The following is a 14,697-nucleotide window of genomic DNA, read 5'->3' on the forward strand; positions in this document are numbered from 1 at the left end:
AGTGGTGATATATTGATGTTGGTAGCTGCAGGTAGAGTCGGTAAAGAAAAATTGCAAAGACACATACACTATCCTCTGATGGAGAGAACAAACCCAAAAACATTTCTGCTAAATTTACATCAGATTGTAATAAGTAAATCACAAAATCCTTGAAGCTTTTATAGACAAGGCCGGGCAAAGAGCTACTGTGCTATGTCTATTTCTTGCTTGAGGAATTCCAAAAGGATTGCCAAAAGACAGGCCAGTTCTTCTTAGCTTCGTTCCAGCCTAACAAGGATCCTTCTCTCAACGGATCCCAGCTGGACGACACGATCCCATAGCTCACACCAGCCAATGCAGTGCCGAAGAAGACGAACGAAACAATAAAGGGAACCCATGTGGGCACATCAATTTTCAAACCTACTTTGAGATAGTAAAAGAAAGGGAAGAAGAGAAGACCAACGAAGAGTGGTAAACCCACAGTGAATCCCATTCTGCTAATCATTCTGTTGGTCACTATCTCTGGAATCACACCTCTCTCACGTTCATCTTCATAATCATCATCATCATCCTCGTCTTCTTCGTCGTCGTCGTCTTCATCATCACTTTGGTTTCCGGGTTTGGACTTTTTAGCCTTCTTGGTTTTCTTGGGAGGAGGTCCAAAGCCTCTGGGGCTGTTCATCGTCGCCTGTAATGGCGCAATACGCGATATCTCCAAGCGGTTGATGCAAGTAATAGACTTAGGAACTTGACTCTTCGTTTCTTTAGGTCTCTCTACTAGACTACACTGTTTATATCCATCACGCTGGGCAAATGGAAGCAGTTCAATAAGGATAATTCAACACCACAGTATAATCTAAGTAACAGGAGATTGAAAGCCAGAGAATGATCGATACAAAGAGGAAAAGAAAAGAGTTGACTAAGCATCAATGATCTCTACACAGAGAGACATATTGAAAGAGATGGAGAGAGAAGATTACCTTGGAAGAAGATCTGGGATGAGCAGAGAGCTTGAAAGAACATGGTACAGAAGCCATTGTATCAAACCAGACATGAACCAGGAAGCCAAACACTTAACTAGATTTAGACAGAGAGAAGCATCAGATTTTTTTTTTTTGTGTTTTCTCTTCCGTTCTCTGCTCTGTTTTCGAGTGGGAGAGATGGATAAGGTTCTTCTTCTTCACCTTTAGAATCTTTGATTTTCCCAAAGTAAGGCCAATTGGTTAATACCGGTTTAATCCGGTTCGGTATGCATCCGTTTCATCCCGGTCCAATTATTTTCTTGACATTAATTTTAATCTTTTTGAACAAAGAATGAAGAAGATAAACGAACGAGTGGGTTACCATCTTCATCGTCGGGACTCGGGAGATTCTAAGGAGGAGGATTCTCCGATCGGAAGAGCGAGGAAAATGACGGAAATATCGAAAGAGGTGAGATAATTTTCGGTTTGTACTCGATTATAGGCGAGTTTTGATGTTCTCTGATTCGAAGAAATTGTAATTTTCGTGTTTTGTTTTCCAGTTATGGCCAAGGTTGATCAATCGAGACTGGGTTACAACAACGCATCTACGAATTAGGTATGTAACACGAATCTAATTTGCCTCTTTGATCTGAGAATTTCATCTTTCGTTTGGTAGTGAGTTCTGTTGAGTCGGGGTAGTGCTAAGATGCTCATGAGAATCCGTATCAGTTTGCTTCAATGTTAGGTTTTTGCATACGATTAGGTTGTGAACCTTCTTTAATAGTAGAAACACACAAAAAGTTAAAACATAAGTAAATTTGAGAAACCTTAAGTTGTTGCAGCTCTGAATCGCCATTCGTGATCTGAGTTAATCAATCCCCTAGGCCAAAGTGAGCCATTAGTAGCCAAACGAAGTTGATGAACTCTCCACCTTTGCTTAGAAGCTCCAAACGTGCTGTACCATCACAATGGGATGCTGCGTGGAAGAGGAACTCCAACCACACCTTGCTAAGTACCTCCCATTTGTCTTTTTCACAACCCTTGTCCAGTTTCAGAAGTTCTTTGGCCACTGAACTTGCCTCAAATAACACCGATTTGCAATGATTTCCTTTGACATCACTTGGTTCGATGCTGGTATCGACTAAAAGAATTTTCTTGCTCGCTAATTTCACGTCTCTAGTGTTTCCGATATCCATCTTCTTGAAGAACCTTTTAGCCTCGGCCAATGTGTCTCTGAATCTGATATTTCCTATGCCTGCTACATCTGACATCAGCTTAGGCTGCAAAATCAAGAGATACATCTTATAGTCTGAGATGATTTTGCTGATCTCTCGGTTCATCTGATACTGATGTTGATCACAGTTTTCCTTGGCGGAATCGTCCTCTTGATAACAGAGCTCCGTGGCAATGTGCCAAATCAAAAGACTATGGTCATAGTCAACATCTGTTATGTACCGTAGCAGCATTTCCTGACCTGCTATTTGAATCTGGGTATGGCTTGACGCCCAATCTCTCCTGGCCGAGGCTTTTGTTGTGGTACTCTCAAGGTTGTCTAGAATCTGGGACCTGATTTTCAGCTCGGAAAATATGAAAGACCATAGGGTTTTTTGTCAAGGGTTCGTGGTGTACAGATCTTTCTAGTCTTATCTCATGGAACAGATCCCTGATGCCTAGGTAGTTGATGACGTAGATGACAGGAAATGCAAAAAAGTAAGGTACGTTGAACCAAAACTCAACAAATGTCTTGAAGATGTTGTTAGAACGAGAGACTTGATTTTCTCCTGGCGGTGGAATGATCACATGGTGGATAATATACCGGCGAAGATCACAAGACCATATGGCAATGCTACCTGACCAAGTCTGCATGATGGAGAAAACTTAACTGAAAGGGTAAAGCGCTATCTTCCATAAAAGCTGGCACGTTCCACCCCTGGAGTTGTGGATCCTTTCTGTATCTGCGTTCATGGAGTATGTGAGGAAGTTGAACACTGTGATGTTTCCGGTCCATCTTCTGAGTAGAAATGGTGTGTTAAACACCTCCTCTTCACGACATATTTGCCCCTTCCACTTTCTCTTGAGACCAAGGACCCACTCGAGTAAACGGTCTTTCAGTGAAGGCATCTCATGGAAGTCATCCTTAAGCTTTGAGAGGGTGGCTGTTGTCCAGTCAGAAAGCATAAGCATGAGAAAAGATATAACCTCCAGAGCTATTCCAACTAAGAACAACGTGTAGGTGATTACAATGTCGGCTTTCCGAAATTCTTGGATCTTATTGTGTCTGTAATGGTAGATGGTGAAGGCTGACAGAAGGGATACCAATGATGTGATTCTGAGTGCAACTCCTAAAGAACTATGAAGAACCGCACCCTTCGTGTACAATCCTTCATAGATAAAATCGAGCTCGGCTTCTATAATGCACAAAGCTTCTTCTTGTAGTTGCAATGCGCTGAAAAAGGCCTTGCTCTTATCACGCAGTTCCAAGCTAAATATGTTATTGACCATAAGACTCGTAAAGTTATTGAAGAACAAGAAAGCAAATTGAAGAATCTGAAAGTCGGTTAATTCTTTATCTGGATGCATTAGATTAAGAGGTTTCGGTGCTCCGCGATGCTCCTTCATGTACATCTCAGAAGCCAGTATCGAGTCCATATCTAGGTTATTTGCTTGCTCGGTGTAGTCAAACCCGGAGTTGGATTCCTGCAACATCAAGTTCCTGTATTTGTCTGAACTCGCAAGGTACAACGCAATTGCCGCTCCAAATACTTTAAAGTCCCAGCTACGAACAGCAACTCTATAACCAGCCAAAGCACATTGGGTAGAGACAGGACAACCACATAGACACCTGCAAGTGCCTGAAAGACAAGCCCAAGAAAATGTCTGTTCCAGAGGGCAGTGTCTTCAATAGAAAACGCAGTGATGGTGTCTGGCCCACCAAGGTGTAAGAGCAAGAAAGGTGCCCACAAGGCTACGAGCTTCTTGTCTTCAGGAGGATCAACGGGTTTAGGGTCTTTACCTTGGTTCTTGGCAATCAGTGCTACCGCAAAATTCGCAGACAAATCTGCCAAGAGATACGAGGACCACAAGAGCATGATCAGGAACTTGTTGGGCGTTCGTTTTCTGAGGGGGGCAAAGAAAATGAGAATTGTCTGAAGCGAGAGACTGAGGATTATCATTCCCCTAATATTCCATGTGTCCCAAACATCTTTGATTTGTTTGGGAATCACTTCCACCATTTCTCCTATCCTATAGTTCCTGATTAGATCGTTTCTGGAAAAATAGTTTGCTCTGTGGAATGCTTCTTTGCTTCTGCCATTGACTTTTTACCCAAGCCATTCTTGGGACGTGTGAAGGGTTTTCTTTATTTAATATATCTGAAGTTTGTAGTCTTTTCCTACAGATAACCGCTGGTCTTCTGGTCTTATTTTATGTTATAAACGAGGAAACGACAGCGAGCATAGCCCTCTGCATTATATAAAATAACTTGTAGAGATGGTTCCAAATATGTTGAGAGTATATTTTTAAACAGATCTCTTGAAGTCAAACGAGAAAACAATCAAATTCATGTCGATTATTCTACACACACGCGCACACACATACTAAGAAAGAGGGATCAGAGTAAATATTGGGGAAAGGATCCAGGGAGAGAATACTCCGTAGCTGCTTCTTCTGCCCCTGTGGTTTTTCATATCCTCGTTGCACTAGATCACTTCCAAGTCCTGCAAACAGAAGCAACCACAAAAATTGATGAAAGATTGTTATCTACTTGTAAACTTCACTTCAGTAACACGAACAAGAGGAACTGAAGACCAAAAACACATTTGAGAGTAGTGGTATGCATAACATTGGACTCACCAGACAACATAGATCATCTTCTGAAGTTTCCAGCTTCGGGCATTTGTCTTTACTGTATGTCTTCAGATTAGGCAGCGATCCATTGATAGCAGATAGCACAGGCAACTCGTAAAGGCACAGTGTGTGCAAATTAGGCACTTCGACTTCTTGTTCAAACACTTTCTCCAGCTTCTCACAAAACTTTATTTTCAGGACTTTTAGGCTGGTGGGAAGCGCGGATGCAGGAAATAGCGTTTTAATATGCGGGCAACAATCTAGGCTTAGATTCTTGAGATTCTTGAAGCTGCTGCTGCATATACTCTCCAACAGCCGAAGATTGGTAATTGACAAAGTCTCCAGGTTTCCGAGACGTTCTCCATCTACTCCAGTGAAAAGGATTTCTATATCCTCGCACATCTCCAGCCAACAACCTTTCACTGATTTCAAATCATTAAATATTGATGAGAGACTTGCCGCTGTATTGTCCACAATAGCCACAAACTCAACTTTAGCTAAGGTTTCCTTATCTTCATCTACGCCATTAGATCCTTGGATCTTGAGGACTTCTTGACAACGTTTGGTATCAACAAATGGTGCTATGTTCTGATAGACATCCGTGTATATATGACCTTTGTAAAAATGTTCCCTGCGATGACCTTTCTTTTCAGGACAATCAAAGTCCCAAAGTTCACCTACACGTCCTTTCTCCTTTCTTGAGATTTCGTGAATTCTGTCGACAACATCATGAGAGCTTAGACTCTCATAAATCCCATTTGTTATGTCTTCCTTTACCTGTCTCCAAGTCTCATGTATCAATCTTCTTGAATTTGCCAGAATAACTAGCTTTGAACAACTGATACTGCTCTTCTCTGGAAACTCCAGTAAGGTTTCTATTCTTGTGCCAGAGAGATTAATTTCCCGCAGGTAAGACATGTACTTAAAGAATCCTTCAATTTTATGCAACTTAGTGCACCCAGAAACATCAAAGACTTCAAGGCTCGCGAGTCCATTGATGTTTGGTAGAGTTTCTAGGTTGGAGCAGTCTTTCAGGAGGAGTTGTCTGAGGTTGGATAGACCGGAGATGGTGGACGGAAGGTTGGTAAAACTTGTGCCTGACATATTAAGAATTTTTAGTTCCTCTTTCTGCTCGAAGCATACTGCCGCAATTTCCACCAAGCTGGTCATACTATAAAGATCGAGAATTTGGAGACCTGATAAGGTTCGAAGATTGGGCAGTTCTACTAAATTGCTACAGTTATACAATGAGAGCCGCGTTAAGGAGCTAAGATTGGCAGCAGCCGCAGGGTCATGAAATATTGGTAGTCGTTTTAGCTTGCTCTCTGATAAATCAAGGAGCACAAGCCGCTGAAGATGAGAAAAGGTTTGGTTTTTGCTTGTGGTTTCTTCAAAGCAAGTTCTTAGCTTGCGTGCACCACGGATGTCGACAACCTCGAGCCTGTCTAAATGCTGTATGTCTGGCAAATCTTCCAATACAAGACAGTCTCTAAGATGAGAGTATGGAGATACTTCAGTTGAGAAATGCTGGAAGGTGAAGATATGATCCGAAGTCCAGAGAGGTTCAGACTTTGAAGTTCGGGCAATGCTTCAAAGAAGTCATCAGAGATAGTTTCCACAGAGCTAGCACCAGAAACTTCAAGAACCTCTAGCCTTCGTAGACCCTTAAGTTCCTCCATACTTGGCAGTAGATCATAGTTCCTGATCACAAGAACTCGGAGTTGCTTGAGTTCTCTAAAAGACTAGATAAAATCTTCCATTGTGGGATCAAAAAGACCTAGTACTTCAAGATCTTTCATCTGTGGCTGCTCAAAGAACTTGTAAGGTGTTTCACGACGCAGACGGTTTCCACCCACCAGAACTGTACAGATATTTTCTCCTTTATTTGCTTGTACTGTTTTTATCATATCATCTATCTGGTTTATTTTCCCTAGACCTTTGTTCTTGTCACCACCATAAACCCTAGCAAATCGAAGCCGGGATCTGCCTAAGAACCCATGATGCCGAAGATCAGGTAAATCGCTCATTGCCATCTCTGGTACAACCATATCATCCTCTTGTATCTTCAGAATACCACGGTTTATAAGTTCCAACAAAATATCATGACCATCCTTATAAGACTTCTTAATAGATCGAATGGGATCAAAATAGCCTTCAAGTATCCAATGTGTGATCAGTTCATTGTAGTGAATACAGCCGCAATGCTTAAAAAGGTCCAAGCTATGCCAAAAACAATCAACAATGGCACTTTTTAATGTATCATCGGTTTCCAGCAGCTGATAAGCAAGTTGCAGAATAGGATTACATCTTGAAACTGAGTAGGCTGGCTCACCGGGGGATAGAATTTCCTTTAAAACCTTCTCTTGTTTTGTAGTTAGGCTCTTAAAAGAGTTCTGATGAGCGATGCAGCTTAAAGACTTGGCTAGCACAACGATTGCAGCAGGCAAATTACTGCTTTTTCGCACCACAGAATGTATCGATGGCTCATCACTTTTACACGCTTTCTCAAGAGACTCAAGCAAACTCCCCTCATGAATGGTAAGCGTGCAAATAAATCATGCATGTTATCCTCGGTAAGGGTGCAAATTAAAGCTTGTGACACATCTGTGGTATGGAACTTACGTTCCCTTGTATCATATGGCTCTTCCATGTTAGCGGATTCAATTTTCCCACCATGCTTTGTAGTGTTTTCGTCTCCTACTCTTCTTGTAAGAAGAATTTTTAGAGGTTTGTACTGTGCAAGAAAACTCTCCAGGCCCAAATCCTTCATCACTTTGTCCTCACTGGTCTTGTTTCCTTCGTCATCAAGTATCAACAGAAGATACGGCACCATTTCATATGATGAAGGGTGTTTCTTCTTCTTGTCCTTGAGCTCCAAAATTATCTTATGCTTCAAATCCTTTAGCAAGTCTTTCTTGTCCTTCTCCCTCTTATCATCCGTAACATACACATCAAGTTGGAAAGCTATGTTCTCATAAAGCGACATTTCATCTTCAAACTTCTCGTTGAGGTTAAACCAGAGGGTGAGGTAGCACATGCCTTCTTCTGTTGCATACTTACCCACATTCCTTGCCAGCCGCGTCTTACCGATTCCGGATTTCCCAGCCAGTACAACTCTTTGAGGACCACCACCACCCATTGTTTCCACTATCATCTTAAACAACTTCTCATCCTTAGCAGCTTGGCGTAATTGAGCGGAAGCCATATCTGGAATATGATATAAAAGAACGCCTTATAGAGCTTGTATAATGTAACAGCAGCATACTATATAATTATGAAAGGTTTCCCAAGATTTGGTCACTCAAAAGTCCCAATTTTGGACCATGATAATAGTTGCGTAGGAAGCCCAGCAATGTATAGGTTCTGAGATAACTAAATTAGTGAAGAGCGCAGCAAAGACTTATCAATCAATTTGAAAATGGGAAGTCATATAGATAAAGATACTAAAAGGCGTAGAAAATCAGAAAATGTAGAATGAGGAAAGCGAGAGTACCCGTTAGCTGTTGCACTCACAGCAATTTATCTGATTTCTTTGGAAAATGGGTTTAGCTTTTTCTGCCTTCTTCGTCGTCTGATCAAGATCTACTCGTCTCAATTCAAGTCAACGTTTTGCTCGGGAGATCTAACAGTTAATTTCAAAAATAAACAATGACTTTCTATATTGAGTTATTAACTGATAACATATTGATATCTTTTAGCTTATTCAAGGTCGTATCGTAGGCCTGCACTTGCTTTTACAATTATTGAAAAAACGTTTTTATGTACAGGCACATCAATCAAGAGATACCTCTCCCACTACTAGTCCGAGGATAAAGTCAGATAAGATCTCAATCAAGAGATACCTCTCCCACTACTAGTCCGAGGATAAAGTCAGATAAGATGTTGGAGACCTTTGCTTAGAGTTGAACAAACTGCTGTGTTCTCTAAAGTAAGGGAGTAGGAACTAGGAAGGAAACTTTAGTTGGAGACTCATGTTGCATTTTGACAGCAAGCTGATTCTAAATCCGAAACCATGTCTACTTGCTCTTCCTGATTTATGCATTTTTAAACCATTGGTAAGTTTTTAGAACGTGTCGGTTTCGACTTTTGAGTTCTTTTGCGTTTACTTTTTCAAAACATGTAAATCTCAGAACTAAAATTTATAGATGCATTAATTTATCTATACTATTAATTGGGAAGCACACTTAGAAAAGAAAAAAAAAATAAACAAGATAAAATTCCATATAATACCTTTTTTGTAAAAAAATTTGGAGAACAATTAAAAGGTAATGAGGTAAATTGAAGCTTAAAAACGCGCAGATCTTGGGTACGACCCGGTGTATGTGTATTCGGATCATGATTAACTGTATCAGATGCAAGGTATTAAACGGAACCAAACATTTATTTATACTGTGTTAAAGAATAAGAGTACGTGTACATTAACTGCCGATTAGCCACCCCTTGATTCTGTAAAATAAATGTTTAATTAGTCCATAACTACAATAAAGAAATGAGAATCAAATGTGCGACCCTAATTATTTAGACTTCCCATAACTACTCGACATTTAAACAAACAGTTTGAATTTTAATTTCAAATCCCATCAATTAAGCAACTACAAAACCACTACATCAAAACAGTCTACAAAATATTACGTATATACCAAGAAAATGGATTGTTTCCTAAAGTATTTAAATCATTAACATCCTAAAAATCTTGAATATATTTTAATCACGTAATTCAAAATTTATCACTACTTAAAATTATTTAATGTTAATTCCAAAATTTTATCTTAATATTGACTACTCAATCTTATTAAAATCAATCAAAAAATTCAGCTTTTGGCAACTCGAATATATACATTATTATTATCTTGGAATTTTACACCGGATCTAGCGTATTCTTTTCATCACATAGTACCTATAAATATAGAAAAACATATTGAGGGTTAACATGACATATGTGGAAACGATCTTCTGTTAAATCTGGGGAAATCAAGGAAATTATATCGTCCATTGAATTAGTAAGTTTTTTGTTTTTAATGTAAAACATCATAATTATAAACAGATGAATCATCATGTAAACAAAACAAACATATATATAACTATATTTATCTTTTTTCTCTTTTCTGTTTGTTGATAGATATGTTGTTTGATTCATAAGTCTATTTACTTTGTCAATTTTCTAGGGTTTCAAAATTTTGAGAATGTGGAAATAAGAACATATGATACTGAGGAAATGGAAAATAGTCAAAAAGTTGTGTTTAACTACTTAATCTTTCTCTTTTTATTTCATTTCTACTGAGATTTGTCAGATGGTATACTAATGATGTTAATACAGGCATATTCACACAAAGAATAATAATCTCCATAAAAAGACAATGCATGTTGGAAGACAGATTGAGAACATAGCAAGTAAGCAAGGAGAGTGAGAAGAAGAAGACGGAGAAGACCATCGTGATTAAGAAAGAAGCAAAGAAAAAGAAGTCTCCTTCGATGGAGAAGAGGTTTTACAGGGAGAGAACGTGACCTAAAATATTTTGCACTTTTAAATAATTTAGACTATTAAATTTTTAGAATCAAAGTATCAAACATACTTCAGGTATTTTATTTTTGAAATTTATCTTATCATTCATAACCTTAATGTATTCTCATATATTAAGATATATGTTTCATTATTCAAAAATTCGAAATGATATCTATAAATCTCACTCGCGGCGATTTCTCTCTCAAAACTCGAGAGTCTTCTGATCACAATCTCGTGCACCGACGGCGGATCCTCAGTCAATTCCGGTGACGATGAGGACTCTACGGCTCATGGTTCTTCAACCGCGACTCTGCATCTTCTCGACGACACCATTGGATCAAGATCAAGGGAGCAGTAGAAGGGAGAAGCATTTGCGAGACTCGTATGGTAAGAGCTCTACCGGCGGAGTAGCGACGAAGAGTGGAAAAAGGAGTTTCACGGCGAGGAACGAGTGAGGAAGATAGTTAGATTTGGGAACCGGAGATTCTGGAGGTTTCGCGGGATTGGTTTCAATAGGGGAGGTAGTCTCCGATCCGGCAAAGCTAAGCCACCGTCGAAGGTCCCTTCATCTACTCCCTACTATCTCTCTCCCTCACGACTGAGCAAGAAGCCTCCTTGACGACGACGAGCTCGGTTCTCTTCCTCCTCCTCAACACGGCTCTACGGTGGCAGGTTGGAAACGAATCTTGGATCACCATCTCCGTTCGGCTAACGCCGTCCAGGCTTACCGGAGGTCCTGTTCCGGTAAGTATCCGCAGATCTGTTGGACGGCGGCTACAACGAGTTCTTCGTTTGTAGATTAGGGTTTTCAGAAACCGGTTTAGTTTGGTTTGTGAATTCGGTCGGCTTTGTATCCTAATGGTTTAGTCTGGTTCTATATAATGGGTCGGGCCCTTAGGGGATTTTGTATGGGCCTAATCCGGAAATAATCCATTGGACATATATTATTAATTGAATAATCTTTAACAAAAAAAAATGATATCTATGTAACAATTTCAAATTCACATATATACATTCATCGAAGTAATAATTAAAATTTTGGATTTTATGGTAACTTACTTCATCCTCATTTTTCTGTTTTTAAATGTTAAGTTTCTTTAGGATCCTAGAGAGTGTAATACATAAAATTGATTTTTAAATAATTATAGAACATAGTTTAATCTCTCATCCATTACACAAAAATAAATAAGTTTAAACAAATATTTATTTATAACGGAATTTTATGTGACATATAATTTTCGATGATTATTGGACATAACGGGTTTTTAATCATAAAGTTGACATACCTATTATGTAATATTGAAACCTTTTGTATAGTTTTTGAAAACATGTTCAAAATTTGTGGCAACTAATTATTAACCAGTCAACCAGCTCAAAGAATTTTAATCTGTTACGTGATTGTGTGCTAACTTCCGGGAACATAATTTTGAGAAAATGGGACCGGATGAGATCAAAACATAATTTTCAAAAAAAAAACAAAGTTCCGGTTCATGTTACAATTAAAATAAATTAACGCTTCCAATATTCTATGTAACAATTTTCAATTTCTCTAACATAAAAATGTTCAAAAACTAATAAATTAAGAACACTAAACTATGTTCTATAATATTCAAAAGATTGAACAACAAAGAAATGTAATCCAAAATAAATTAACCATATGTCAAATAATAATAATAAAGAAGTCAACTAATTTTTTAAAAATTTATGATATGATATGCCATGATATATAAATACTATGAATTATATTTGTGTTTATCCATCATCCATTTGGGAAGTTTTTATATTTTTGACAGTTTTTTCTCCAGTTTGATAGTTCAAAGGTTTAATAAAAAAATTAACTCATCACTATTCCGAATTACACTCGATCCGGTTTTATCGGCATGCCGATCTAAATTTTATAGAGACTAAAGGCATCTTCAACCCCACTCTATTTTAGAGTCAAAACTCTATAATAAAATAACATTTGCTCCAACATACTCTATATTTTATTCTTAAATAGAGAAAATGATAAGATTGCTTAATATTTAGAATAACATTATTTTTTTTTACACTAATTCTATTTTAAAGTAAAAAATAGAGTGATACAATTAAGAAAAATTATTCTCTATTTTAGAGTTACTCTATTCTAGAGTTAAAAAAATAGAGATTTACATTGGAGATGGCCTAAAAATGATTAAGACAATGGGTAATTCAAAAAAATAAAAACATTATTTAATCTATTTGTTTCAGGCATCAGGACAAGAAATCAATTTCCAGAAGTCTGCCATCACCTATGGGAAGAGGATGGACCCATATATGAAGAGGTTAATTGGATCATTTACTGGAATTGAACAAGAGGGGGGGACTGGTAAGTACCTGGGATTACTGGAATGTTTTAGTGGATCCAAAAGAGACCTCCTTAACTTTATCACCAATAGATTAAAGTCTTGACTAGGGGGATGGTACGAGCAAACACTATCCTTGGGAGGAAAGGAGGTTTTATTGAAGTCAGTCGCTATGGTTCTACCATTGTACGCTATGTCTTGTTTTAGGTTGACGAAACATCAATGTCGCCGAATAACAAGTGCCATGGCTAGCTTTTGGTGGAATGAAAGTGAAGACAAGCATAAGATGCACTGGGTTGCGTGGGATAAGTTGTGTGAGGCTAAGGAGAGTGGTGGTCTGGGGTTTAAAGACATTGGTCGGTTTAATCAAGCTCTCTTACAGGCTTGGCGATTGTTAGATTCCCCTAACTCTCTGCTAGCGTGCGTGTATAAGGCAAGGTATTATGCTGACACAAACCTCCTTGATGCAAAGATCGGATATAGACCGTCCTATGCATGGAGAAGCATTATGTTTGGTCGAGAGTTGCTACAGAAGGGGATAATGAAGTCCATTGGGGATGGTAAGAGCACCAACGTTTGGCTAGATAGGTGGGTCCTTGATGAGCCCCCAAGGCGTCCTTTCAACAGAGAAATGCAGATTGATCTTAACCTGAAGGTCTCGGCACTTATAACTCCAGAGGGTGAGTGGAATACTGGGACTCTACAGAGGTTGTTCCCTCCGGATGATGTCATGAAAATTCAGTCGTTTCCCCCTGCGACAAATATTCCTGATAAATATGTGTGGGCGTTTACAAATGATGGCAAGTATTCGGTGAAGAGTGGAACTTGGCTCCTCAACTCTGAGATATCAGCTGGAGTAGTTATTAGTGAGGAGGCCCAAGTGGTGAACGATATCAAAGCACAAATTTGGCATACAAAGACAGAACCCAAGATCCGTATGTTCTTATGGAGAGCCTTGTCGGGTGCTTTGGCTGTGGCAGAATGTTTGCGGCGACATGGAATACAGATGAACCCTATATGCCAGGAGTGTCGCATGGAGGACGAAACTATTGCACATGTGCTTTTTGGATGTACCCTTGCTACTAGAGTGTGGGAGGCGGCTTTACTGCCATTGCCATCACATGGTTTGTCAGCATCTATTGCAGCTAATATTCAACATTTATTGCAGCTGATGGTTCGAAGGGACATACGGGAAGACTATCGGAACGCCATTCCTTGGATCCTCTGGGAGATTTGGAAAGCACGCAATGGATTTATCTTTTCGGGAAGAATACAGGATCCTCATGTGCTACTAGCTGGGGCGTTGGAGAACTCTGCTATATGGCTACGCCAACGAGTCAAGAACCTGCAAGATAGTAATGTTGTTGATCGACGGGTAGCGATGAGACTAGGTCGATGGAGTAAGCCATTACCGGGAGTCCTAAAGTGTAATATTCATTGTGCTTGGGTTAATGATCGTTATTTTTGTGGTGGAGCTTGGATTTTACGGGATGATGTAGGGGATGTTAAGTTTCATGCGAGGGATGCCTTTCCTCCAAAGGTGAATAAAATATCTGCGGAGCTAGGCTGTATCCTATGGTGCTTGCAAAGTCTTCGTACTCTCCAGATTTTTTCGTGTGAAGTATGGTTGGATTGTCAGGCTGCTTTATCGGCTTTGGAGGATCCTTTGAGCTGGCCAAAATATCGATCTCAGGTGGAAAAGATTGCTGAAGTAATACAAGGAATGGACGTGATACAGTTTAAGCTTTCCTTGCCGAAAGCTAACACTTTGGCTAGGGATATTGCTCACAGTGTTACTAGGGATGGCAGGCTATCTTCGTATTTGTCCTTGGGTGGTCCTTCGTGGTTACATGATCGGATAAAAGAAGAAAGAAGGGGAAGCTGAGGATACTGCAGGGTACAATGATGATGAGGCAGGGAGTGTTGCAGAGCATAAGTTTGACAAGGCTTGTGGTTATCGTTTTTGTTGGTTTTAGTCTCGCATTTGAGTTTTTGATTTCTTGTTGGGCTTTTGCCTTTATCGAACTTTTATATTAATCAGATGAATAGCGTTAAAAAAAAACTATTTGTTTTATTAAAATGA

The 14,697-nt window shown here is 39.2% G+C and overlaps 1 protein-coding gene, 1 long non-coding RNA gene and 2 pseudogenes across 4 annotated transcripts; 1 reads left to right on the plus strand and 3 right to left on the minus strand.

Moving 5' to 3' along the window:
• The first annotated feature begins 31 nt into the window (after window positions 1-31).
• Window positions 32-8,958, plus strand: LOC104731660 (uncharacterized). 2 transcript variants are annotated; one of them, XR_015572206.1, is made up of 4 exons: window positions 32-1,188; window positions 1,293-1,410; window positions 1,502-1,557; window positions 8,555-8,958. It is a non-coding gene; the product is annotated as an uncharacterized LOC104731660 (long non-coding RNA). The 2 variants fall into 2 exon arrangements; XR_015572205.1 differs by lacking the exon at window positions 32-1,188 and having other exon boundaries at window positions 1,276-1,410.
• Window positions 35-1,185, minus strand: LOC104731657 (protein PAM68, chloroplastic). Its single transcript, XM_010451099.3, has 2 exons — window positions 960-1,185; window positions 35-784 (listed from the first exon to the last, which is right to left on the minus strand). The coding sequence occupies exons 1-2, from the start codon at window positions 1,014-1,016 to the stop codon at window positions 197-199; spliced, it is 645 nt and encodes a 214-aa protein (XP_010449401.2). The 5' UTR covers window positions 1,017-1,185; the 3' UTR covers window positions 35-196.
• LOC147933886 (uncharacterized) lies at window positions 1,699-4,273 on the minus strand (annotated as a pseudogene).
• On the minus strand, window positions 4,597-7,992 carry LOC104727923 (putative disease resistance protein At5g45510 pseudogene; annotated as a pseudogene). The gene is made up of 2 exons (XR_015572937.1): window positions 7,410-7,992; window positions 4,597-7,287 (listed from the first exon to the last, which is right to left on the minus strand). The product of XR_015572937.1 is annotated as a putative disease resistance protein At5g45510 pseudogene (transcript).
• Window positions 8,959-14,697: the final 5,739 nt, after the last annotated feature.

This window comes from Camelina sativa, chromosome 11 (genome assembly GCF_030686135.1).
Source record: "Camelina sativa cultivar CO46 ecotype springtype chromosome 11, ASM3068613v1".
NCBI lineage: Eukaryota > Viridiplantae > Streptophyta > Magnoliopsida > Brassicales > Brassicaceae > Camelina > Camelina sativa.